Source organism: Oncorhynchus kisutch, linkage group LG30 (genome assembly GCF_002021735.2).
Source record: "Oncorhynchus kisutch isolate 150728-3 linkage group LG30, Okis_V2, whole genome shotgun sequence".
Taxonomy (NCBI): Eukaryota; Metazoa; Chordata; class Actinopteri; order Salmoniformes; family Salmonidae; genus Oncorhynchus; species Oncorhynchus kisutch.
The window spans coordinates 37,048,624-37,075,307 of NC_034203.2; the positions used below are offsets into that span (position 1 = coordinate 37,048,624).

Here is a 26,684-nt window from a genome sequence, read left to right on the forward strand (position 1 = left end):
AAACCCAAAGATGAGTTAGCTGGAGAGGTGTCGAAGCACATTTTATTTGTCACACACATGGTTAGCAGATGTTAATGCGAGTGAAGTGCTTCTGACAAAACAATTCCTAGGAACGCGAGGCGGCCATCTGTCGGCCCTGGAAGTATGCTTACATCTTATTCCTAAAGTTCTTGAATGATACATCTCAAACTTCAGACCTTTTAGTGTGTACTAACTACAGTCCTATGCCAATGCATAGTATATCCTATCAGATCACACTAGTTCAGTCAAGGGTCAGAGGCTTTTATTTACATACCATCGCAGCGAACACACTTTCATTTCTCTGTCACTTAAAACAAGTTTTTATAAAAGCTAAATACAAGAACCACCATCTTATTTCATATCAACAGAAAATCATGACTAGACATATAATATAACAAATGATAAATACATCTGTTTGTTTGGCCTTATTTTAAAATTGATGAACAAAACCTAAAACTCAAGCCTGCATCTTGATAAGTGTCTGGTGCAAACATAAGATACAGAAACTAAACATGGCCATCAATACAGGTTCATAAATGTGATGTAGAGCTTTTTCTAAGATTTCATTGTGCATAAGAATCCCTTTATATGGTCCAAGACTGCCATCTAGGTAACAACCAGTAACATTGCAGAACTAAGTAAAGCTATACAAGTGATTGTTGCTTACAACTTAACTGTACGCTGCTGCATCTGGCCAAGCCAAAAAGTAGATCTGTAATTCCCTTCCATGTTGATCTAAAACCAGTATTTTATTTTTCCATTTGAAAGCAAGCCAATGCAAGAAACACTATCTGCCCGAAGACAGCATTTTGCACTAAACACGACAACGTACAAGTCCCCCCCCAAAAGTATATTTTTTTACAAAGCCAGCGACTCGATAGGCAAACTTGCACAGTAGCGTTAGACATCGTAAAGTTCCACATTAGGGGTATACTAGTAGTATTGACAACAGCTAATTGATCGAAGCAACAGATTCAACTCGATAGTTGATATCCCACACTGATCACCTGATGTAATGAACCACACAGTCAGCAGTTTAGATCACAACATTGGTTTCTTCTCAAATAATAGCAGCATGGTAACAAGTTGTAACAAACACACTGACTGTGCAAACTAATGAGGAATGTACATTTTGTTTCTGGAATGATGTCACAACTTGGACCCTGAAATGGAGAGGACCCACGTGGGTTTCTGTATTGATAAAGCTCTTGTGGAAACTGGATAACTCAAGGCACCATATGAAACAATGCACTGTAGCAAAACATCTCCAGTTGGTGCAGTTCCCTCATTGTACCCCACCCCCCCAGACACACCTGTTGAACCACTAAGTACAGGATGCAGTTGCCAGAGTGAGAGTTGTTCCCAGAAGCAGTGATGTGAGGGGAGCTGAGCATGAAATCAAACCTTGATACTCGGACTTCACTCCAGAGGGATAAGCCGTCCTGTTGGTTGCAACTGGTGAGGGAGTGTAGGGTGCATCCAGGTTGTGTATTATAGGTTATTCATGTCCACTGTGTGTGTACTAGGGGTTGGGTTGAGTGTGTGTCCAGTATGTGACGGTACGGTCAGCAGAGGAGGAGAGGAAGGACATGTCGTGTGTGTGTTAGGGGTTGTGTGACGGTACGGTCAGCAGAGGAGGCGAGGAAGGACAGGTCGTGTGTGTGTTAGGGGTTGTGTGTCCAGAGTGTGACGGTACGGTCAGCGGAGGAGGAGAGGAAGGACAGGTCGTGTGTGTGCCACCTGCACTGAATCACCTTGTCACCGTGCTCCCCTACCAGAGTCAGGGGCAACGGCTTCGTCAAGTCACCTGCACAGACAAAAACACATTATTGTGTGTACAAAGAGCCTAAATACATGTGCTTGGACTTGTGAGCAGGGATGGGACTCAGGCATTTTGGACACTGATTAGCTTTCCAACCTGGATAGTGATTCCTCAAGTCAATGAAAGCAGCTAAACCAAATAAATACATCTAGGTTTCTTTTGCTTAATTATTAGACCAACAAATCACAAAACACTGACAGACTGAACAACAACAACCATCACCAGACTATTTAGTGACTGTCTGAAATGCCATCCTAGTCCCTACATAGTGCATTGCTTTTGACCAGAGATCTATGGGCCCTGGTTGAAAGTAGTGCACTACAGTGCCTTCAGAAAGTATTCATACCCCTTGACTTACTCCACATTTTGTGGTGTTACAGCCTGAATTCAAAATGGATTTGAAAAAAAAAACGTTTTCCTCAGATCTACACACAATACCCTATAATGACAATGTATAGAAATGTATTCAAAATAACAAAATACCTTATTTACATAAGTATTCAAATCAAATATTAGCCATATGCGCCGAATACAACAAGTGTAGTCGACCTTACAGTGAAATGCTTACTTACAAGCCCCTAACCAACAATGTAGTTTAAAAAAAAATAAAAGTAACAAGTAGTTAAAGAGCAGCAGTAAAATAACAATAGCGAGACTATATACATGCGGTACCGTTAGAGTCAATGTGTGGGGGCACCAGTGTCGAGGTAATTGAGGTAATATGTACATGTAGAATTAAAGTGACTATGCATAGATCAAGTAGCAGTGGCATAAGACCATTTGTTATGAGACTAGAAATTCTGTTTCCATTGATCATCCATGATGTTTCTACAACTTGATTAGAGTCCACCGGTGGTAAATTATATTGATTGGACATGATTTGGAAAGGCACACACCTGTCTATATAAGGTCCCACAGTTGACAGTGCATGTCAGAGCAAAAACCAAGTCATGAGGTCGAAGAGTTTTGTCCGTAGAGCTCCAAGACAGGATTGTGTCGAGGCACATATCTGGGGAAAGGTACATTGATGGTCCCCAAGAACACAGTGACCATCATTCCTAAATGGAAAAAGTTTGGAACCACCAAGTCTATTCCTAGAGCTGGCCGGCCGGCCACACTGAGCAATCGGGGGAGAAGGGCCTTGGTCCGGGAGGTGACCAAGAACCCGATGGTCACTCTGACAGAGCTCTACAGTTGTGGCCAAAAGTTTTGAGAATGACACATTAATTTCCACAAAGTTTGCTGCTTCAGTGTCTTTAGATATTTTTGTCAGATGTTACTATGGAAAACTGAAGTATAATTACAAGCATTTCATAAGTGTCAAAGGCTTTTATTGACAATTACATGAAGTTGATGCAAAGAGTCAATATTTGCAGTGTTGACCCTTTTTCAAGACCTCTGCAATCCGCCCTGGCATGCTGCAAAATTAACTTCTGGGCCACATCCTGACTGATGGCATCCCATTCTTGCTTAATCAATGCTTGGAGTTTGTCAGAATGTGGGTTTTTGTTTGTCCACCCGCCTCTTGACCACAAGTTCTCAATGGGATTAAGGTCTGGGGAGTTTCCTGGCCATGGACCCAAAATATAAATTTTGTTCCCCCGAGCCACTTAGTTATCACTTTTGCCTTATGGCAAGGTGCTCCATCATGCTGGAAAAGGCATTGTTCGTCCAAACCAAACTGTTCCTGGATGGTTGGGAGAAGTTCTCTGAGGATGTGTTGGTACCATTCTTTATTCATTGCTGTGTTCTTAGGCAAAATTGTGAGTGAGCCCACTCCCTTTGCTGAGAAGCAACCCCACACAGGAATGGTCTCAGGATGCTTTACTGTTGGCATGACACAGGACTGATGGTAGCGCTCACCTTGTCTTCTCCGGACAAGCTTTTTTCCAGATGCCCAAAACAATCAAAGGGGATTCATCAGAGAAAATGACTTTACCCCAGTCCTCAGCAGACCAATCCCTGTATCTTTTGCAGAATATCAGTCTGTCCCTGATGTTTTTCCTGGAGAGAAGTGGCTTCTTTGATGCACTTCTTGACACCAGTCCATCCTCAGTCTTCACCTCACTGTGCGTGCAGATGCACTCACACCTGCCTGCTGCCATTCCTGAGCAAGCTCTGTACTGGTGGTGCCCCGATCCCGCAGCGGAATCAACTTCAGGAGACGGTCCTGTCGCTTGCTGGACTTTCTTGGGCGCCCTGAAGCCTTCTTCACAACAATTGAACCGCTATCCTGGAAGTTCTTGATGATCCGATAAATGGTTGATTTAGGTGCAATCTTACTGGCAGCAATATCCTTGCCTGTGAATCAAATCAAATCAAATCAAATTTATTTATATAGCCCTTCGTACATCAGCTGATATCTCAAAGTGCTGTACAGAAACCCAGCCTAAAACCCCAAACAGCAAGCAATGCAGGTGGAGAAGCACGGTGGCTAGGAAAAACTCCCTAGAAAGGCCAATACCTAGGAAGAAACCTAGAGAGGAACCAGGCTATGTGGGGTGGCCAGTCCTCTTCTGGCTGTGCCGGGTGGAGATTATAACAGAACATGGTCAAGATGTTCAATGTTCATAAATGACCAGCATGGTCGAATAATAATAAGGCAGAACAGTTGAAACTAGAGCAGCAGCACAGTCAGGTGGAAGTTGAAACTGGAGCAGCAGCATGGCCAGGTAGACTGGGGACAGCAAGGAGTCATCATGTCATCATGTGAAGCCCTTTTTGTGCGAAGCAATGATGACTACACATGTTTCCTTGCAGGTAACCATGATTGACAGAGGAAGAACAATGATTGCAAGCACCACCCTCCTTTTGAAGCTTCCAGTCTGTTATTCAAACTCAATCAGCATGACAGAGTGATCTCCAGCCTTGTCCTCGTCAACACTCAGACCTGTGTTAACGAGAGAATCACTGACATGTCAGCTGGTCCTGTTGTGGCAGGGCTGAAATGCAGTGGAAATGTTTTTTTGTTGTGAATTAGTTCATTTGCATTTGCAATTCATCTGATCACTCTTCATAACATTCTAGAGTATATGCAAATTGCCATCATACAAACTGAGGCAGCAGACGACGTGAAAATTAATATTTGTGTCATTCTCAAAACCTTTGGCAACGACTGTAGAGTTCCTCTGTGGAGATGGGAGAACCTTCCAGAAGGACAACCACCTCTGCAGCTCTCCACCAATCAGGCCTTTATGGTAGAGTGGCAAGACTGAAGCCACTCCTCGGTAAAAGGCACATGACAGCCCGCTTGGAGTTTGCCAAAAGGCATCTAAAGGACTCTCAGACCATGAGAAACAAGATTCTCTGGTCTGATGAAACTAAGATTGAACTCTTTGGCCTGAATGCCAAGCGTCTCATCTGGAAGAAACCTGGCACCATCCTTACGGTGAAGCATGGTGGTGGCAGCATCATGCTGTGGGGATGTTTTTCAGTGACAGGGACTGGGAGACTAGTCAGGATCAAGGGAAAGATGAACAGAGCAAAATACAGAGAGATCCTTGATGAAAACCTGCTCCAGAGCTCTCAGGGCCTACGACTGGGGCGAAGGTTCACCTTCCAACAGGACAACGACACTAAGCACACAGCCAAGACAACGCAGGAGTGGCCTCGGGTCAAATCTTTGAATGTCCTTGAGTGGCCCAGCCAGAGCCCGGACTTGAACCGATCGAACATCTCTGGAGACCTGAAAACCGCTGTGCAGCAACGCTCCCCATCCAACCTGACAGAGCTTGAGAGGATCTGCAGAGAAGAATGGGAAGAACTCCCCAAATACAGGTATGTCAAGCTTGTAGCGTCATACCCAAGAAGACTCAAGGCTGTAATTGCTGCCAAAGGTGCTTGAAAAAAGTACTGAGTAAATGGTCTGAATACTTATGGAAATGAGAGATTTCCATTTTTTTTTGCTTTGTCATTGTGTGTAGCTTTGATGGACCCCCCCCCCCCCCCCCCGTGCATAGAAAATAGAATCATTTCAGACGTAGCCACTAGATGTCTTCCTTACCTTGCAGGTTGCTGATCATGACCTTGGTGTCGTAGGAACCAGTGAGCAGGTAGTGTGCCCCGGGGGAGAACCTAACGGAGCGCACATCACTGGAATGGGGCCGGTATGTCTGCACCATGCGTCCCCCTCTGATGTCATAAAGCATACAGCCACTGTCCTCCTGGCCCGTCGCTAGGAGACGACCGCTAGGGTCCACCGCTACCGAGGCAACAGGACTGCCTGAGAGGACGAGAGAGACATATGTAAGCGAGTCAAAGAAACACGTGTGTGTGTGTGTGAGGTAGCAGTACTCACCTGATCCATGAAAGGCAGTGCCCACCACTCTAACGCAGCTCGGTACTCTCAGGTCCCAGAACCTCACAGTCTTGTCCTGGGAGCCTGACGCTATCATCCACCCTCCCCACGTATACAGAGACAGGATATGACCTGAGGATGAAGGCACAGATCATCAGTCTCATGTCGCTCTCTCGTGGAGGCCTTTAATTTCCATATAGGAAATATGATATGATTAAGTACGTAGTACATGAGTGTGTAAATGAGTACTGTGGAGCAAATGAGTGTGTGTGTACCTGTGTGTCCACTGAGAGCGTGTAAGCCCTGTCCTCTCTGACAGTCAGTGGTGTAGATGTTGCAGTCTCCAGCTCCGGCGCTGATCAGAATGGCCCCTCCACTCTCTGGTCCCTCCATGAACGCCAGGTCTCTGATGGTACCGTCATGCATACTGAACTCCAGGTCTGGACCTGAGAGAGGGACAGAAACAGAGAGTGGGAGTAAGACGAAAACAAACTAAGAGTTCGAAGAGAAAATAAGACGACTGCAAGTTTCTTTGTCAGTTGTACATTGGATTTTACTCAATAGTCAGTCATTTCAGGAGATGAATTGAATGGAATTGATCCTAATCTGTGTATAGAGTGTATGTAAGATGGAATAGCCTCCCAACCCTTGTATTGAGTTTACCTGTGGCGTTGCAGGTCTCTGAGCTAAAGGGCAGGACTTTGACATATTTGTCGTTGGAGCCAGTGGCTAGCAGCTGTCCACAGTGACTCCAGGCCACACAGTAGATAGAACCCTTATGGTGCTTATTCCTCTTAAAACGAACCTCCGGCTGCTTGGTCATACCTGATACCCCACTGAGGGAGGGGAGGGGGAGAGCGAGAGAGAGAGAGCTAAATCGTAGTCTCTTAACAGCAGAATAGCTCAAAGTAGTTGAACAGTAGATAAATCATTTCAGGAATGATTAGGCTGTGTGTCTGTCCCTCAATGTGTGTGTGTGTGTGTGTATTACCTGGTGTCCAGTGGTGTGTTTGGGTAGGCACACACGCGTAGCGTCTTAGAGTTGGAGCCCACGGCGTATAGCGCTCCCGTGGGGTGGAAGGCTACAGCGCGCACTGCCTGAGTGTCTTCCAGGGTATTCACAGCTACAAACAGGGGCTTGGCCTTGTCCTCCTGCAACACACAAAATGAACATCAGAGACCAGAATTAAAATAGCCCTCTATCCTCAGGTACCGAGCTAGGAGAAAATATGCCAAAGTAGCCCGCCAGCAGACTTAAGAACAGTCTCAGTCTCTCACAAACATAGGCCTGCCCACAAACACAGATACAGTCCCCCCTCATTAAGCTACACACATTAACCCATAATGGCAAAGCAAAAAATGCTTAAGACATTTTTGCTGAATTATAAAAAACTGAAATATGAAATACTGAAACATTTACATAAGTATTCAGACCCTTTACTCAGTACTTTTTTGAAGCACCTTTTGGCAGCGATTACAGCCTTGAGTCTTCATGGCTATGATGCCATAAGCTTGGCACACCTGTATTTGGGGAGTTTCTCCCATTCTTCTCTGCAGTTCCTGTCAAGCTCTGTCAGGTTGGATGGGGAGCGTCGCAGCACAGCTATTTTCAGGTCTCTCCAGAGATGTTCGACCGGATTCAAGTCCGGGCTCTGGCTGGGCCACTCAAGGACATTCAGAGACTTGTCCCGAAGCCACTCCTGCGTTGTCTTGGCTGTTTGCATAGGGTTGTTGTCCTGTTTAGGTTAACCTTCGCCCCCAGTCTGAGGTCCTGAGCACTTTGGAGCAGGTTTTCATCAAGGATCCCTGTACTTTGCTCCGTTCATCTTTTCCTCAATCCTGACTAGTCTCCCAGTCCCTGCTGCTGAAAAACATCCCCACAGCATGATGCTGCCTCCACCATGCTTCACTGTAGGGATGGTGCCAGGTTTCCTCCAGACGTGACGCTTGGCATTCAGGCCAAATAGTTCAATCTTGGTTTCATTAGACCAGAGAATCTTGTTTCTCATGGTCAGAGTCTTAAGGTGCCTTTTGGCAAACTCCAAGCAGCTGTCATGTGCCTTTTACTGAGGAGTGGCTTCTATCTGGCCACTCTACCATAAAGGCCTGCAGAGATGGTTGTCCTTCTGGAAGGTTCTCCCATCTCCACAGAGGATCTCTAGAGCTCTGTCAGTGTGACCATCTGGTTCTTGGTCACCTTCCAGACCAAGGCCCTTCTCCCCTGATTGCTCAGGTGGTTCCAAACGTCTTCCATTTAAGAATGATGGGGACCTTCAATGCTGCAGAAATGTTTTGGTATCCTTCCCCAGATCTGTGCCTGGACACAATCCAGTCTCGGGGCTCTACGGGCAATTCCTTCGACCTCATGACTTGGTTTTTGCTCTGACATGCACTGTTAACTGTGGGACCTTATATAGATAGGTGCCTTTCTAAATCATGTCCAAGCAATTTAATTTACCACAGGTGGACTCCAAGTTGCAGAAAAATCAATGGTAACAGGATGCACCTGAGCTCAGTTTCGAGTCTCATAGCAAAGCATTTGAATACTTATGTAAATAAGGTATGTTTTTTTTATTTTAATAAATTTGCAAAGATTTCTAAACCTGTTTTCGCTTTGTTATTATGGGGTATTGTTTGTAGAATGCTGAGGAAATAGTTTTATTTAATCCATTTTAGAATAAGGCTGTAATGTAACTGATAGGAATTTTATGAGTAAACAATATCTACATTTAAATAGAACTAGAACTAATTAAACTCTACCCTGTTTTATTATATCTGATTAATAATATTAATTCATAAGGGATTATGTAGCATGAACAAGGAGTAATTAAACATAATAAACACCATTCCAACTAGGTTGGGGAGGAAATGGGTTGTGTGTTAAGTACGCAAAAAGGATCATTAACCTATGTTTGAACCGACTCATCTAAACGCCCCAGTTAAAGTTAAGACCGCGAGAGCCTCCCTAGGTTTTCCGTTATCTGGAACTGTCTGCTAAATAGTGATAGATAATGGTGAGACTTCAGAAGATAATCTTGATATATCGTGTGTGTCTGGAGTGTGCGCTAGTGGGTTGGAATAAACTTTTGAACCTGCTTTGTCTTGGTCGAGAGGAGGAGATTCATTCTATAACCAATGACGTCATATTTTGTATATGAACTGTTGTACATGGTTCCATGGGAGCACGCTCCGAGAATAAATACTATCTAATTTTAATAAGACTGGTCTCTTGTCTATTTTATGCAAATAAGGATCTTACAAATCTTTAGAAACAGAGTGATTTCAAATAGAATTGGTTAATGAACACACATAGGAATTATGAAATTCCCGTAACAGTAACCTCAAACGGATATTCGATGTCTATTTATTTTTTTACCCATCTACCAATAGGTGCCCTTCCTTGTGAAGCATTGGAAACCCTCCCTGGTCTTTCTGGTTGAATCTGTGTTTGAAATGCACTGCTCAACTGAGGGACCTTACAGATAATTATATGTGTGGGGTACAGCGATGAGGTAGTCATTTAAAAATCATGTTGATCAAATTGTTACTCCTGAATTTATTTAGGCTTGCCATAACAAAGGGTTTGAATACTTAGACTCAAGACAATTAAGCTTGTCATTTGTAATCAATTTATGAAAAAAATCTAAAAACATAATTCCACTGACTTTTTGGGTTATTGTGTGTAGATTGTCTTGGTTCACTGGTTTACATTTAATCGATTTAAAATTCAGGCTGTAACAACCAAACGTGGAAAAAGTCCAGGGGTGTGAATACTTTCCGAAGGCACTGTAATTACCAGTATAATCTGTGTTGATCTTCTATGCCTTATGCTATTCATGATTCTGAAACAGAGCCAACAGCCTTTATCACTGCTGATTTTAACTGGAATCTAATGGATTAAATCTCCACTCCTCACAGGGTATAATCCAGGGTTACTGTGCATGACATCATAGTGGATACAGGATCCCCACCCTATCCCATCCCAGAGAGAGATTCATGTCCTGCTAAGCCTACAGTGGGAGTGTAGACAGAGACTGTATGTGAGAGAAAGAGAACCTACCTCTTTACTCCGGGTGAGGGCTCCTGGCGAGTCATCTAATCCAGAGGTCTGTCCAGCTACTTTCTCGGGACTAGAACACACACAGATATAGCATGAGTACATTGCTCTGTGCATACCCTGTACCAGGGTTTCCGTGAGCAGGCAAATGCCTGCCTTTGGCTGATAAGTGTAGAACTTGTTGCCGGCCATTACAAAATAATGTTTTCATAATACCGGTGGATGTGCTCCAAATTCAAAGGCAAATATACTTCATAGGATAATAAATCAGTGGGAGGCAGGTAACCGAAAGGTTGCTGGATTGAGTCCCTGATCTGTCGTTCTGCCCCTGAACAAGGCAGTTAACCACTGTTTTCTGGTAGGCCGTCATTGGAGAACAATAAAAATGTTTAAATCCTGAAGCTGCTGGGACAGTGTAGGCGTGTGTTTCTTTTGTTACTCACTTTAAAAGACACAAGGTCCTCATAAGAGACTTCAGCTAAGTGTCCCTCGACTGGGCAAACTTTACGAAGATTGTGTAGATTATCCCCAGTTCCAGTGTTCCCGCAGAGAGGGGATTCTTTCTCCAAAAACAGAGTAAAGATGGCCTCAAGATGGCCACCTTCTTGAAGACAAAGTAATGAGGCTGATGTCCAACTCCTTGGAGCAGCTTGATGCACAAGTTTTACTTTCCAACAGCAGCAGGCCAAGGTCCACTGCACACCCAACTAAGTTAGGCATATTATTGTGTTGGTCAGGCCTGTCCTAGCACGTCTGCTGCCACCCCTCTGTCATGTATAGTACAACGACTGGAATGGATTGATAGACTAGAGTAATGATGTGGACCATGTGCATTTCAGTTGAGTTTATTCAGTAACACTTAAACTAAACATAGTTGACAACTATTCACATCAGTTAAAATGTTGCAATCAATATGCAGCCAACTGTCTATAGTAGGAAACAGAGTAGTTATCAATAAGCCACGTATATCACATGACGTGAGTCACGACCCCAAGATAGATCCAATTATAATAATCATTTATTATCATCCAGTAGAACTGTAAAAAGAGATATCATTTGATCTTTGGAAATAGGCGCTTTCATAAATGCATGGCGCGGGCCTCGCTTCACATGAATCTAATTTTACAATGCCATCAATGAACCAGCCTTAATGAATTTATTTACATGTGAAATGTGATTGTCCAACATTAGTTTTATACCTTCCTCCTTTTGTGGCCTATTTCCCCTGCTGTGGTGCTGAATGGCAGACCGGCCCTGGTGTTCCTCCAACACCTCTCCCCAGTTGTTATTTATTAGGCCTCTTTCCCCTGCTGTGGTGCTGAATAGCAGTGGGAGTGGGGCAGACCGGCCCTGGTGTTCCTCCAACACCTCTCCCCAGTTGTTATTTATTAGGCCTCTTTCCCCTGCTGTGGTGCTGAATGGCAGACCGGCCCTGGTGTTCCTCCAACACCTCTCCCCAGTTGTTATTTATTAGGCCTCTTTCCCCTGCTGTGGTGCTGAATGGCAGTGGGAGTGGGGCAGACCGGCCCTGGTGTTCCTCCAACACCTCTCCCCAGTTGTTATTTATTAGGCCTCTTTCCCCTGCTGTGGTGCTGAATGGCAGACCGGCCCTGGTGTTCCTCCAACACCTCTCCCCAGTTGTTATTTATTAGGCCTCTTTCCCCTGCTGTGGTGCTGAATGGCAGTGGGAGTGGGGCAGACCGGCCCTGGTGTTCCTCCAACACCTCTCCCCAGTTGTTATTTATTAGGCCTCTTTCCCCTGCTGTGGTGCTGAATGGCAGTGGGAGTGGGGCAGACCGGCCCTGGTGTTCCTCCAACACCTCTCCCCAGTTGTTATTTATTAGGCCTCTTTCCCCTGCTGTGGTGCTGAATGGCAGACCGGCCCTGGTGTTCCTCCAACACCTCTCCCCAGTTGTTATTTATTAGGCCTCTTTCCCCTGCTGTGGTGCTGAGTGGGAGTGGGAGTGGGGCAGACCCTGGTGTTCCTCCAACACCTCTCCACAGTTATTTATTAGGCCTCTTTCCCCTGCTGTGGTGCTGAATGGCAGTGGGAGTGGGGCAGACCGGCCCTGGTGTTCCTCCAACACCTCTCCCCAGTTGTTATTTATTAGGCCTCTTTCCCCTGCTGTGGTGTGGAATGGCAGACCGGCCCTGGTGTTCCTCCAACACCTCTCCCCTGCTGTGGTGCTTAATGGCAGACCGGCCCTGGTGTTCCTCCAACACCTCTCCCCAGTTGTTATTTATTAGGCCTATTTGCTCATGCCTAGGCTAAATTAAATTAGAGAGACCTCGATTTTATTTGAAAACAGCTGTGCTTTGTTATTTATTAATTAAAATATTCATACAAACAGCCTATAGGGCAGGTCGTTCACAAATTATATGCAATAGTACATATTGTGTTTAATTAATGTGAAGGCGACTTGTCCTTCTAGGCTGAATTGTGTTTCTTCATGATATTCATTTCTGATTTCCAGCAGGGATGAAGATACAACAGGCAGTGCTATGCTTTTCAATAAAACCTGTTGTTGCTATAAGAACATTGTTTTATTACAACTTTACAAGCCAATTTATATTCTGTTCAGATGAATTATAATGTAATTGAGTTTACAGTGGGTGGACTCGGTAACGCGTTACGCAGCCAATGCATATGCATTTCTCAAATGTCTGGTAAATAAAAATCTTGCCGGTCACGGGGTCCAGCGCCAAATTTTCCTAATAGAAACCCTGCCATGTACACAAAGAAAAACACATGTATGCACACTCGCCATATAGACACCCCACCCACAGACACACTCCACCGCCCCTCACACACACGTATCTCACCTCTGGGAGACCACGGGGGATTCATTAGGTGGGGGCACCTCCCGTCCCCCTGCAGTGCGTTGTGGGGTGCTGCTGACCACCCCTCCTCCCTGAGGGCGGCCCTGCTCGGGGGTCAGGGTCCCAGTGGGGTCAGGGGTCAGGCCTGCGGGGTCACCGTTGTTGTTGTTCTCGGGGGTCGGGCCCGTGCCGTTACACTGCTGGGACAGAGACTGGACCTCCTCCCCTAGACTCTCCATCCCTAAATTCAACTCCTCCAGCTTCTGAATAGACCTGGGTAGACAGAACACACCGGGTAACACACACAGGTGTAATCTCTGCTGGTCTTGTGTCATGTCTCTTTACTAATGTAATTCATGTAAATGTCACTCTGATGTCAGCATAGTTAGATAATGACAGTCTGGCTCCAGACACACAGTTAGATAATGACAGTCTGGCTCCAGACACACAGTTAGATAATGACAGTCTGGCTCCAGACACACAGTTAGATAATGACAGTCTGGCTCCAGACACACAGTTAGATAATGACAGTCTGGCTCCAGACACACAGTTAGATAATGACAGTCTGGCTCCAGACACACAGACAGATAATGACAGTCTGGCTCCAGACACACAGACAGAGAGCACAGTTAGATAATGACAGTCTGGCTCCAGACACACAGACAGAGAGCATAGTTAGATAATGATTATTTGGTTCCAGGCACCACAGGAGCAGCTGGTGCTCAGGGTACTAAAGACACTTCATAAAGAACAGGGGAGCATAAGTGTTAATGTATGTGTGTGTGTGGAGTTTGGTTTGGGGAAGGTGTTCTCAGAGGGGTGTTGTTGCGGGTGGTTGTCTATGGGTAGGTGGATGTCTATGGGTGGGTGGTTGTCTATGGGTGGGTGGTTACCTATGGGTGGGTGGTTACCTATGGGTGGTGTAATGATGGGGTGTGTAATGGAACTTAGTACGGAGCCCCAGATGGGGCAGGGTGTGCCTGGGAGTTGGGCTGGGGAGAGGTGGGTGGGTGGGGGGTTGCTTGTGGCTTCCTCCACCCCACCTCTCCCCAGCCCAACTCCCAGGCACACCCTGCCCCATCTGGGGCTCCGTACTAAGTTCCATTATACGCACCCCATAGAAAACCACCCATAGATATCCACCTACCCATAGAGAACCACCTACCAATAGACAACCACCCATAGATATCCACCTACCCATAGAGAACCACCTACCCATCGACAACCACCCGCAACAACACCCCTGAGACCACCTTCCCCACACACACAATTCAACCTCCCCTTTCAGACCCTGTTAGTGGAAGAACACGACAGTCTCTCTCTAAGCAGCAGGAAACATGTTGTGGAACAGGACAATACAACAGTCCAACGGGGGACCATCCTCCAGGCTGGACTCTCATTAACATTGTGTTTTTACCGTAGATATAGAACCCTAGATAGGGGCTCTATGACATCAGCCACAGGAAATAGAATCCGTCTACTGATACTGTATATAGTCTTTGATAGAGATGACATCATAGGGTCAGGCCATACTCTCCCTTCTAGACTGTGGTGTGCATCAGTTGGACAAAGAGCTTTTGATCCCTCTCTTCCCTTCATCCCTCCCCCTTCCCCTTCATCCCTCCCCCTCCATCCCTCCCCCTTCCCATTCAAACCTCCCCCTCCATTATTTAGAAGGGCAGGGCATAATGACATCATTAGGATTCTTTGGGGCCTTTCTTAGTTCTTTCCTTTCTGTTCTTCTAAGTAGACTCAAAATGTTCCCATATGTTTTAAATCATCCTGAACGCAGCCTGTCCTGAATGTTTAGATATATGGTCAGTGTCTCTCCATGAGTTGTACAGGGAAGGCTGCACCGTCTAAGTCTGACAGGGGTAGTTTTTTTCCAAAGAGTGAGGAGTGCTTGATTTAAACTAAAATGTTCAACAACAGAGAAACCCTTGTTCCATCCATTAGGTGCAGGAAGAACTAGTACATTACATAATGTAACATCTGAGGTCTGTAGCAGAGGGAACAGTTCAAGTCAAGGAGAGTCAAAATGGAAATCAACTCATCAAAACATAATCAAGCAGAACTGTGGTGGGTGAATGAATAGCTGACCTATTAGGGAACTGAAGTCCTGGGCTGTGTGTATGTCTAACCTGTTGAGGAACGTCTCAGTGAGGCTGTGCTGCATGGCGTCTGTCCCGGGGGCTGGCTGGTCACTGTGTTGTACCCCTCCCTCCAGCAGCATCTGCTGGTAGAGTTGTCTCTGCTGCTGCTTCTGTTCCAGGTGCTGCTGGACCCTCAAACGCTGGCGGTAGAACTCTTCAAACTTCTCTGTCGAGTCACGCAACTAAGGTGGTAAAACAACAAACCAAATTCTGAACTGTTGGAAGTACAGCCAACTTCTTACGTAGTGCCTTTCACATTCAAAGCCAGAAGGGACGGCACACCCCTTCAGAGAGAGGAAGAGGATGTCTTAACTTCCTCTACTGTACCCTCTGCTTTCAGATGGGCATTAACGTAACACGTCGACCAGGGGCCAGGCTAGCAGCACAACCAAGAGGAGGGAGAGAGGCAGGGGGGGGGGGGCTAGCAGCACAACCAAGAGGAGGGAGAGAGGCAGGGGGGGGGGGGGCTAGCAGCACAACCAAGAGGAGGGAGAGAGGCAGGGGGGGGGGGGGGCTAGCAGCACAACCAAGAGGAGGGAGAGGGGGGGGGGGGGGGGGCTAGCAGCACAACCAAGAGGAGGGAGAGAGGCAGGGGGGGGGGGCTAGCAGCACAACCAAGAGGAGGGAGAGAGGTGGGGGGGGGGGCTAGCACCACAACCAAGAGGAGGGAGAGAGGTGGGGGGGGGGGCTAGCACCACAACCAAGAGGAGGGAGAGAGGTGGGGGGGGCTAGCAGCACAACCAAGAGGAGGGAGAGAGGTGGGGGGGGGGGCTAGCAGCACAACCAAGAGGAGGGAGAGAGGTGGGGGGGGGGGGCTAGCAGCACAACCAAGGAGGGAGAGAGGTGGGGGGGGGGGGCTAGCAGCACAACCAAGAGAAGGGAGAGAGGTGGGGGGGGGGGGCTAGCAGCACAACCAAGAGGAGGGAGAGAGGTGGGGGGGGGGGCTAGCAGCACAACCAAGGAGGGAGAGAGGTGTGGGGGGGGGGGCTAGCAGCACAACCAAGAGGAGGGAGAGAGGTGGGGGGGGGGGGGGGGCTAGCAGCACAACCAAGAGGAGGGAGAGAGGTGGGGGGGGCTAGCAGCACAACCAAGAGAAGGGAGAGAGGGGGGGGGGGGGGGCTAGCAGCACAACCAAGAGGAGGGAGAGAGGTGGGGGGGGGGGGCTAGCAGCACAACCAAGGAGGGAGAGAGGTGTGGGGGGGGGGGCTAGCAGCACAACCAAGAGGAGGGAGAGAGGTGGGGGGGGGGGCTAGCAGCACAACCAAGAGGAGGGAGAGAGGTGGGGGGGGCTAGCAGCACAACCAAGAGGAGGGAGAGAGGTGGGTGGGGGGGCTAGCAGCACAACCAAGAGGAGGGAGAGAGGCGGGGGGGGGGCTAGCAGCACAACCAAGAGGAGGGAGAGAGGTGGGGGGGGGGGCTAGCAGCACAACCAAGAGGAGGGAGAGAGGTGGGGGGGGCTAGCAGCACAACCAAGAGGAGGGAGAGAGGTGGGTGGGGGGGCTAGCAGCACAACCAAGAGGAGGGAGAGAGGCGGGGGGGGGCTAGCAGCACAACCAAGAGGTGGGAGAGAGGCGGGGGGGGGGGGGGGGGGGGGGGGGGGGGGGGGGGGGCTAGCAGCACAACCAAGGAGGGAGAGAGGTGGGGGGGGGGGGGGGGCTAGCAGCACAACCAAGAGGAGGGAGAGAGGTGGGGGGGGGGGGCTAGCAGCACAACCAAGAGGAGGGAGAGAGGTGGGGGGGGCTAGCAGCACAACCAAGAGGAGGGAGAGAGGGGGAGGGGGCTGGCAGCACAACCAAGAGGAGGGAGAGAGGTGGGGGGGGGGGGGCTAGCAGCACAACCAAGAGAAGGGAGAGAGGTGGGGGGGGGCTAGCAGCACAACCAAGAGGAGGGAGAGAGGCGGGGGGGGGCTAGCAGCACAACCAAGAGGAGGGAGAGAGGCGGGGGGGGGGCTAGCAGCACAACCAAGAGGAGGGAGAGAGGTGGGGGGGGCTAGCAGCACAACCAAGAGGAGGGAGAGAGGTGGGGGGGGGGCTAGCAGCACAACCAAGAGGAGGGAGAGAGGCGGGGGGGGGCTAGCAGCACAACCAAGAGGAGGGAGAGAGGTGGGGGGGGCTAGCAGCACAACCAAGAGGAGGGAGAGAGGTGGGGGGGGGGCTAGCAGCACAACCAAGAGGAGGGAGAGAGGTGGGGGGGGGGGGGCTAGCAGCACAACCAAGGAGGGAGAGAGGTGGGGGGGGGGGGCTAGCAGCACAACCAAGAGGAGGGAGAGAGGTGGGGGGGGGGGGGCTGGCAGCACAACCAAGAGGAGGGAGAGAGGTGGGGGGGGGTTGTGTGCCCCCCCCCCACCTCTCTCCCTCCTTGGTTGTGCTGCCAGCCCCCCCCCCCCCCCCCCCCACCTCTCTCCCCCCTCTTGGTTGTGCTGGTAGCACCCCCCCCCCCCCACCCCCACCTCTCTCCCTCCTCTTGGTTGCGCTGCTAGCCCCCCCCCTCCCACCTCTCTCCCTCCTCTTGGTTGTGCTGACAGAGAGAGAGGCGGGGGGTAGAGACAGAGAGAGGCGGGGGGTAGAGACAGAGAGAGGCGGGGGGTAGAGACAGAGAGAGGCGGGGGGTAGAGACAGAGAGAGGCGGGGGGTATAGACAGAGATGTCCCACTCTGCTACTGGTCTGTTTATCAGTCTAAGCAGGGATTTACACTCACAGTCTGGCTATAGGCTAGACAGGATAGCTGTGGCAGGGTAGAGCAGAGAACAGTCTGCTCTCCTCTAAGGCTAGGCCATAATTAGAGGGAAGTCAGGCAACTAGTGTCCTCTGGGCTGTACTGTTCTGGAAGACAGAGTGAAAGAGAGAGGGATGAGGGAAGAGAGAAAGAGAATAGGGCAGGTGGCAGGTCTTGGGTGTAACCCAGGCTCTGTAAGCCACAGACGGTCAATGACTCAGTGAGTCTCTCAGACAGATTCATCTCAGGCCTATATTTAGAGTGAGGGACGCCACCATCTTTGAAAGTAACTCTCTCCACAACACCAATCATCACACATCAGTAGGGAAGATGACTCTGTAGGGTTTGTCTGAACCGGTTCAAAAGGCCAAAATGTGTATATTTAGCAAAAGAGACATGGTAAATCCTCCTCATCAGGTGTTTACCTCGTTCCTCTCTGCAGAGCCTGGTGACGGGGCGTCCTCTCCAGGGGCGGAGTCGGGGCGCAGGGTGCCTGAACTCATCATCTTATCCACGGGCGTGTCCGTCCTGGAGCTACAGAGACAGACACAGAGAGACCACATTAATGGACTACGTAATGTGCATGTTACTGCATTAACGACTGCTGTAATGTCCAGAAACTCCTCAGATAATCACTACTGTCACTCTGCTACTCCTTAATAAGTGGGTGTTATTGAGCATCACTGAGCGTCTTCTTCAACAGTCGTTGAAGGTAGAGGCTCTCTAGTGCTTCCTACTACAGAGCTTAGTCCTCCGTCTACTCCAGGCTGAATCCAACAGGTGAAATCATGTCAATGCTTAGCCTATCCTAGACGATGCTCGGCCATTCTTCTACAGGAAAACTATAATGATTTGTCATGCCCGTACTACATAATAAAAATATGTTTTGGAAAAAGTGCAACATAAATCAAAATTATCCTCATCTTTCGCACCTCTCAGGAGACTCCTCAAAGATGCTGTGGCAGTCATAGCTGTCCAGCATCAGACTCCTGCTCAGACTCTGACCCCCCGTGTGGAAGTTAGCGAAGGAATGAGACATGGGGGACATCCCCTTCCTCCCTGCAGTGTCCCCCCCTGGGCCCCTCTTATCCTGGCCAGACAGCCCATATGACAGGCCATCCAGGGCCGGGTTCAGAGACCGGGACATGTAGGTGTCTGCGGACTGGGGGCGGCGGAGGGGCGAGGAGGGGTAGGGGGATAGTTTGCTGATGAGAGGGGTGAGGAGGTCTGCGTAGCTGGCCTTGGCAGGCTTGGCCAGGCGGTCCACATGGATCTGAAGCAACTTCTGCTCGAAGGCACAGGAAAAGACACTGTGGGACAGGTTCTGCATCCAGGACAGTAAGGACAGGTCCAGGTCGTCACAGCCGTTCCCACACAGCATGTCCACCCCTAGGAGCACCTCGCCCTCCGTGATCTCCTCGCCTGTCGCCTTGCTCTGGAGACAGAGGCACACAATATATTAGTCAATCAATCAATCAATCATTAAACTAACTAAATCAACCAATCCATCCATCCATTCATCCTATTCACCAAGCATGAATATCATATATGATCTAAAATGCATGTCATTTGTACAATGCTTTGTTCACAGAACACTTGGATCCCCCCCACCTGACAGAACTCTACGCAGCACTCATACAGAACTCCTTTAATGAGGAGCTGGAAGAGGCGGTTCCCTGAGGCAGTGAACCCCGCCTCACTCAGCTTCCTGTCTGCAGGGATGAACTCTGCCACCATGGTGCACGCCTCCTCAAAACAGTGCACCCGTGCCGTGCTGGGGTTCCAGTCCTGGAGGTGAAACATTTATACAATTCATACTTTAGTCATTTAGATAAAACCCCACCCATGACACCAGGGTCGTCTCATAATAATATATTTGGAGACAGTTGGAAAACTTCCACATTGAAAAAATAAGATCTAGCTATAGATGAATAATAAAACATGCTATTGAGTTATGGATAAATAATATGACCATACAGAACCAGTAAAAAGATTAGATACCCCTACTAGAAACTCATACAAGGGTTTCTTTATTTTTACTATTTTCTACATTGTATAATAGTGAAGACATCAAAACTATGAAATAACCATCATGATGTAGTCACCTGGAATGCATTTCAATTAACAGGTGCTTTGCTAAAAGTTAATTTGTGGAATTTCTTTCCTTCTTAATGCATTTGAGCCAATCAATCAGTTGTGTTGTGACAAGGTAGAGGTAGTATACAAAAGACAGCTCTATTTGGTAAAAGACCAAGTCCATATTATGTCAAGAACAGCTCAAATAAGCAAAGAGAAACGACAGTCAATCATCCAAGTCCAGTCGCAAAAACCATCAAGCGCTATGATGAAACTGGCTCTCATGAGGACCACCACAGGAAAGGAAGACACACTGCTAAAGATAAGTTCATTAGAGTTAACTGCACCTCAGATTGCAGTGCAAATAAATGCTTCAGAGTTCAAGTAACGGACACATCTCAACATCAACTGTTCAGAGGAGACTGTGTGAATCAGGCCTTCATGGTCAAATTGCTGCAAAGAAACCACTCCTAAAGGACACCAATAAGAAGAGACTTGCTTCTGCCAAGAAACACGAGCAATAGACATTAGACTGGTGGAAATCTTTATTTTGGTCTGAAGAGTACAAATTTGAGATTTTTGGTTCCATGTCTTTGTGAGACACTAAGTGAACAGATGATCTACGTGTGGTTCACATCATGAAGCATGGAGGAGGAGGTGTGTGGTTCACATCATGAAGCATGGAGGAGGAGGTGGTGTGATGGTGCTTTGCTGGTGACACTGATTTATTTAGAATTCAAGGCACACTTAACCAGCATGGCTACCACAGCATTCTGCAGCGATATGCCATCCTATCTGGTTTGCGCTTAGTGGAACTATCATTTGTTAATTAACAGGACAATGACCTAACATACCTTCAGGCTGTTTAAAGAGCATTTTGACTGAGAAGGAGAGTGATGGAGTGCTGCATCAGATGACCTGGCCTCCACAATCACCCACCTCAACCCAATTGAGATGGTTTGGGATGAGTTGGACCACAGAGTGAAGGAAAAGCAGCCAACAAGTGCTCATGTAAGCGGTGGTGCGCGCTAATAGCGTTTCAATCGGTGACGTCACTTGCTCTGAGACCTTGAAGTAGTGGTTCCTCTTGCTCTGCAAGGGCCGCGGCTTTTGTGGAGCGATGGGTAACGATGCTTCGTGGGTGTCAGTTGTTGATGTGTTCAGGGGGTCCCTGGTTTGAGCCCGGCGAGGGGATGGACTAAAATTTTAAACTCAGCATGTGGAAACTCCTTCAAGACTGTTGGAAAAGCATTCCTCATGAAGCTGGTTGAGAGAATCCTAAGAGTGTGCAAAGCTGTCATCAAGTCAAAGGGTGGCTACTTTGAAAAATCTAAAATATATTTTGATTTGTTCAGCACTTTTTGGGTAACTACATGACTCCATATGTGATATTTCATAGTTCATTCTACAATGTAGAAAATGGTTAAAAAAAATGAAAGAAAAACCCTTGAATGAGCAGGTGTATCCAAACTAGACTGGTACTGTATGTTTATTATTAATCTATAGCTATATCATAAACACTCACACATACTTATAACAATGTAATACTGCCCTTTGATACCTGCTTTAAGTAAACCATTACCCACATTTCTTCAAAGTAAATATTATCATCAATCACAGTGCTAGAATAAAAGTATTATTATATGCATTATTATTATTTGAAATGAACAGATACCATTCATAAGATCAGATAACTATAAAACGTGTCATGCCTTGAACTCAGCGTGGTTGGTGAGACGAGGCAGAGTGAGGAGCAGACATAGCTTGCTGTAGTCATCTTTAGATGGACAGAACTCCTCCAGGGCATGAAGACACTTCACCGACTCCTGCATGGTGAACTCCAACTGAGAGAGAAGAGAGAGTTTAGATTTTGAGCCACCTCACATTGACTCATGTTTCCCTCACATGTAGCAGTGTAGAGTGTTCACACACACAAAAAAAGGCCTTTTATGCATATTTATTCATTTCTAGAGGCAATGTGGCATCAAGACTCAACATTCCCCCAGAGACTGAGAGAGAAGGAGGGATGAAACATAAGGGTTTTGAACATCCAAACCCAGAATGTCTGTAGATCCTGTAGAAGAGTAGCTGCTTGTTATCGGTTTCTGAGACCTAGATTATAACTGCCAAGGTAGAAGGGCCCAGATTGCTATCATGTCCAAGGAAAAAAATGGCAGCGTTGCTTTGAACTGCTTCGAATAAATGTGTAAAAGAGATTTTCAGGAGAAACAAATCTAGACCGAACACAAACACATTGAAACTCACGTGTCACACACACTAACTCATGCTGGACAAAAGATCAGAATTGGGCTGCCTGTGTGAACGCAACCTTGTCCACAAACACAGGAGGAGCCCACACTAATCCAGTCAGGAGACACAAGCTGGTTTCAGATCTGCATTCTCTGTGACTACGCTAATATAGGACAAGGAGTAGAGAAAGCTCAGACATTGTGTGTTTACTAGGAACAAAAAAAAGAGGCAGTGACAGATGGAGAAAGAAAGGAGGGCTGTTTCGTGATTTGTGGCAAATTTGTTTGCTCATCCAGAGGGAGACAGAGGAGACAGGTAAACAAAGACAGGAAGATGTAATGCCAGAGACAGACAACTAGAACAAGGTCCGGCAAGGAAGGAAGAGGGCGAGAGAGGGAGGCGGAGATCCTATTCGTACTACACCCTGTACATAGCTGATGTAAAACCCTGTACATAGCTGATGTAAAACCCTGTACATAGCTGATGTAAAACCCTGTACATAGCTGATGTAAAACCCTGTACATAGCTGATGTAAAACACTGTACATAGCTGATGTAAAACACTGTACATAGCTGATGTACAACCCTGTACATAGCTGATGTAAAACCCTGTACATAGCTGATGTAAAACCCTGTACATAGCTGATGTAAAACCCTGTACATAGCTGATGTAAAACCCTGTACATAGCCGACATGACACTTGAAATGTCAATCTCTTTTAAAACCTTTTGAGTGCAATATTTACTGTTAAATTCGAATAGTTTGTCTTCTCATTTTTATTTATTTCACTCGTAATGTAAACACGTTTTCCATGCCAATAAAGCCCCCTTTAAAATTAATTGAGAGAGAGGGGCTATTCTTTGTCTGTTGACTCACATGCTGTGGCTCGTCCTCAGCAGACATGGCGTTGTTCACACACAGGGCCTCTAAAAACTTCTGCTTCAGGACGATGTAACGGAACCTACGACAACAATATATTATGGCCCAAGAACATGTCTCAGAAAAGTAATTCAAACCCAGCATCTGCCTGTACAGTCAAGCCTGGGTGTCAGGTTGCTAACGTGTAGTTGTTTGAAAAGGCAATAATGTAGCATTGCTAAGTGTAGAAATAGTCAGGTACAGTCAGACTAAATACATTCATTTCTGACCACAGAATTAGTGTCATATTAATGAAGTCTCACCTTTTCCTGTCAAACTTGTCCATGCACTCCAGTGGCTGAATAAACTGAAGCACCTCGTCCCACTGCCCATCTAGCACCAGTTGCCTGGACAGAGAAACAATTCAACAAAAAAGCGAGACAATAAATCGTGTGTAAAATACTCTGTGTTAGTGACAGCTAATGCAGCCCCTGTTACGTGCTCGGAGGCTATTCACACTAGCTAGATCATTTCAGTACACGTCATAATACAGAAACAAAACCACAGAACAAAAACCAACCAAACATGTAAACAAGGGATTCTCCAATTCACTTCCCTGCTTGCCATCTCCTACGGAAACAGATTGTCTTGATTGGTCAGTGTCATACAGGGGCAGATAAGACAGGCAGTGAATGGTCATCAGGTAACAGTGGGGCCCTCTGTGTGAAAGGGAGTCCAACTCCAGTCATTTCACAAACTCAGCTGAGTGGAATACCAAAGTGGTGTAACAGTACACTGTTGGCTGACATTTAAAAGGGGCACTCCAATCCAGTCTAGCATAGAGGTGGTCTGGATCATTATTGCATGAACAAAGGAATTTATAATACACTTTCTGAACATTGTGTTTCAGCACTTAGTTCAGCAACCAGTGACCTATTAATATGAGCCTGAAAAATGGCACTTCCAAATAATTATAATTAACTCTAATTAATCTGTCAACTGTTGTTTTGCAGCAATCGCTTATGGAGGTCCTGATATGCTATGGGAGAGCCCCAAACCCTTTGTATTTCTAACACTATCCACATAGTGAGACCCAAACAGTCATGTCAGGGACATATTCATTAGGGCACACGTAACAAAACATTTTGCAACAGAAAACAAAAATGGACATTCCTTTTTGGATAGCCCAAGTAGTCGCTCTCTGTTTTAGTTTTATTTGCCGTTTGCTGCCTAATGAATACGACCCAGGCCTTTGTGTACCTGAGGAAGAGCATGTCGTCAGAGTAGAGTCCGTTGATTACTCCACTCTCCTTCTCCAGGGCCAGCATGCTAATGTGGAGCTTCCTGGAGTTGAGGAAGTCTAGGATCACCTTGATGATCTCCACCTCCTTCACATTGATGATCTCCTCGGCTGTCATGGTGATGACAGGCTGACACACACACCAACACCAAAACTCAGGGTAAGTAAACACACCATAAATGGAGGCTCTCATGTTGATTATAGAAAGGCAGCCTAGTATCTGTCTGCTAAACAATCAATTCTTAATGTAATGCAATGTCTCTTTATTGCCACACTGTGTTCAACAGTCTTTGTTGCTCCTGATATTTTCACTTGGCCAACAACTGTTACAACTGACCTTGTTTACTTTTGAATAGACTTTCAAGAAGTCTAGCATAATATATTTCCATTCCTCCCAGAAAACAAGCTAAGGGAAACCCAGGCCTGCTCAATGTGAACAACATGACGAAATCCTCAATTCAACATAATGGAATCAAGCACCAAATCTGACCACTGTGATTAGCAGATTAACAGCAAATCAGCGTCAGTAAAAAGTCTGCAGCAGAGAGTTAATCCAATCACAGATGTGCTATTAATTATGTAGTAATAACAATAACACATTATGGATTAGGATCGCATTCATGGAAAATTGACCAAGTTTGGAAACCCCATGCCAGGAAGGCTAACAGACGTGAACTGTAACCATATTTAATTTCACTTTTGTTCAAGGGTTCACCAGGAGATAAAAATAGGAGAAATACCATTGATTTAGGTTACTGTCATGATAATTAGGATTTGAGCCACAAATTATGACAATTGCCATCAACCCTACAAGTGCAAACAGGTTATATTGCCGCCGATTTAATTGATTTACTGCTTAGGCTACAGTTGCACAGGGGATAACGCAGCCTGAATGCTGAGTAAGGATTTAGATAGTTACAGTATGTCAATAGTCCTGCTATCTTGGTGTTGCACTGCAATCTGCATTGTTATTAACAACATGTCCAAGCAAGTAGTTGCTCAAAACATACTGATACATGTCACAACATTCTGCTTTTACATTTAGTATAAGAATAGGTGCAATCAACAAAAAGCAATGTTAGATATCTGGCAATCAACAAAACATTCAGATAAGAAAATGAACAACCAAACTGCATGCAAAGATTCATTGCTGGTGTCACAGCAGCAGCAAGGAAACTATGCGCAGCGCATCACCTAAAAATAGGTTGAACTAGCTAACTAGTTAATTATACAACTTATAACGTTATATAGGGTTCCAATAGATCAACATCTATTTACAATCTAGAACTAGCTAACAATGTAGCTAGGCACTGCAGCTATGGGTGGGGTTCAACACATACAATTAGCTAGCTAGCTACTAACATTAGCTAAGTAACGTTAGTTAGCTAGCTGCTTCACCCCAACCTGTTCTTGTCTGATGTTATGAAATAAACGACACGAGAAGCACACATTTCTCCGAAATACTAACTAACTACCTAACATGAGCATATGTGAAGTACTGTTGTCAGGAAGGCAGACGGAACACCGCTATGACAGATTCAGACCATGACTAGAAGAATGGCTAGCCAGGCCAAGCGAGAGACATGCATCATCCGCTAGCAGCACAGACGGGATGGGTGGCGAGGCTTCCCACACATTAACAAACACGCCCTCAATGCGATTTAAAGCTCACCTTGGTCTAAAAATACATGGGCTGAAAAGACACGCTCCTTAGATTTGTTTCTGTTGTTGAAAATCGTAGCTGTCCGAGCGATTCTTCTTCGTTTTGTTCGTCAGTCTCTTTTGTTGTTTGTCTCTCCCTTTCTGTTGTCTTCTCGGATCGATTTCTGCTGCTGGTAGTCGCCTGCTACCCAGCCCCTTCGGTTGTCAAGCGCAACGCTTCGTCTGTCTACCAATCAAACCTCAGTATTTTCATAGAGGCGCCCCAAGCGTCTCTTCTCTTGCAACATAAAACCCGCATAGCCCTTGCGATAACGATCGACATTCCCTACCATCCATTGAAAATGATCATCAAATAAACTGTAATCAACGTCCAATTATGCCACTTGCAATGAGATAATTACTTGTCAGGTGTGTGTCACTTCCAAATCCAAGAGAGGACAGGATGTTGGATGGATAATCCCATGCCTTCACCTCCCAGATTAGGAAATGTTCCATGTACGTGTAATCGCAGATTCACAGTGGGAAATTCAACAGTCGGGTAAATGCAATTAAATGCTTGAAGGACATGGCCCTCTGAAAAGGTTTAAAGAGGATTACGATAGACAGTGATACGATGTAAATCTGGTTGGTATTATTCTCATTTGATTGCCTAA

At 46.6% G+C, this 26,684-nt stretch overlaps 1 protein-coding gene across 1 annotated transcript; it reads right to left on the bottom strand.

Moving 5' to 3' along the window:
- Nucleotides 1-268: 268 nt before the first annotated feature.
- Nucleotides 269-26,376, bottom strand: LOC109869202 (WD repeat-containing protein 47-like). The gene is made up of 17 exons (XM_020459173.2): nt 26,042-26,376; nt 24,330-24,499; nt 23,393-23,476; nt 23,088-23,172; nt 21,675-21,806; nt 19,498-19,674; nt 18,819-19,321; nt 18,312-18,420; nt 15,159-15,352; nt 13,021-13,290; nt 10,201-10,270; nt 7,132-7,292; nt 6,804-6,976; nt 6,416-6,586; nt 6,141-6,272; nt 5,847-6,065; nt 269-1,828 (listed from the first exon to the last, which is right to left on the bottom strand). Exons 2-17 carry the CDS (start codon nt 24,485-24,487, stop codon nt 1,686-1,688), a joined length of 2,781 nt encoding a protein of 926 aa, XP_020314762.1. The 5' UTR covers nt 24,488-24,499; nt 26,042-26,376; the 3' UTR covers nt 269-1,685.
- Between the last annotated feature and the right edge of the window lie 308 nt (nt 26,377-26,684).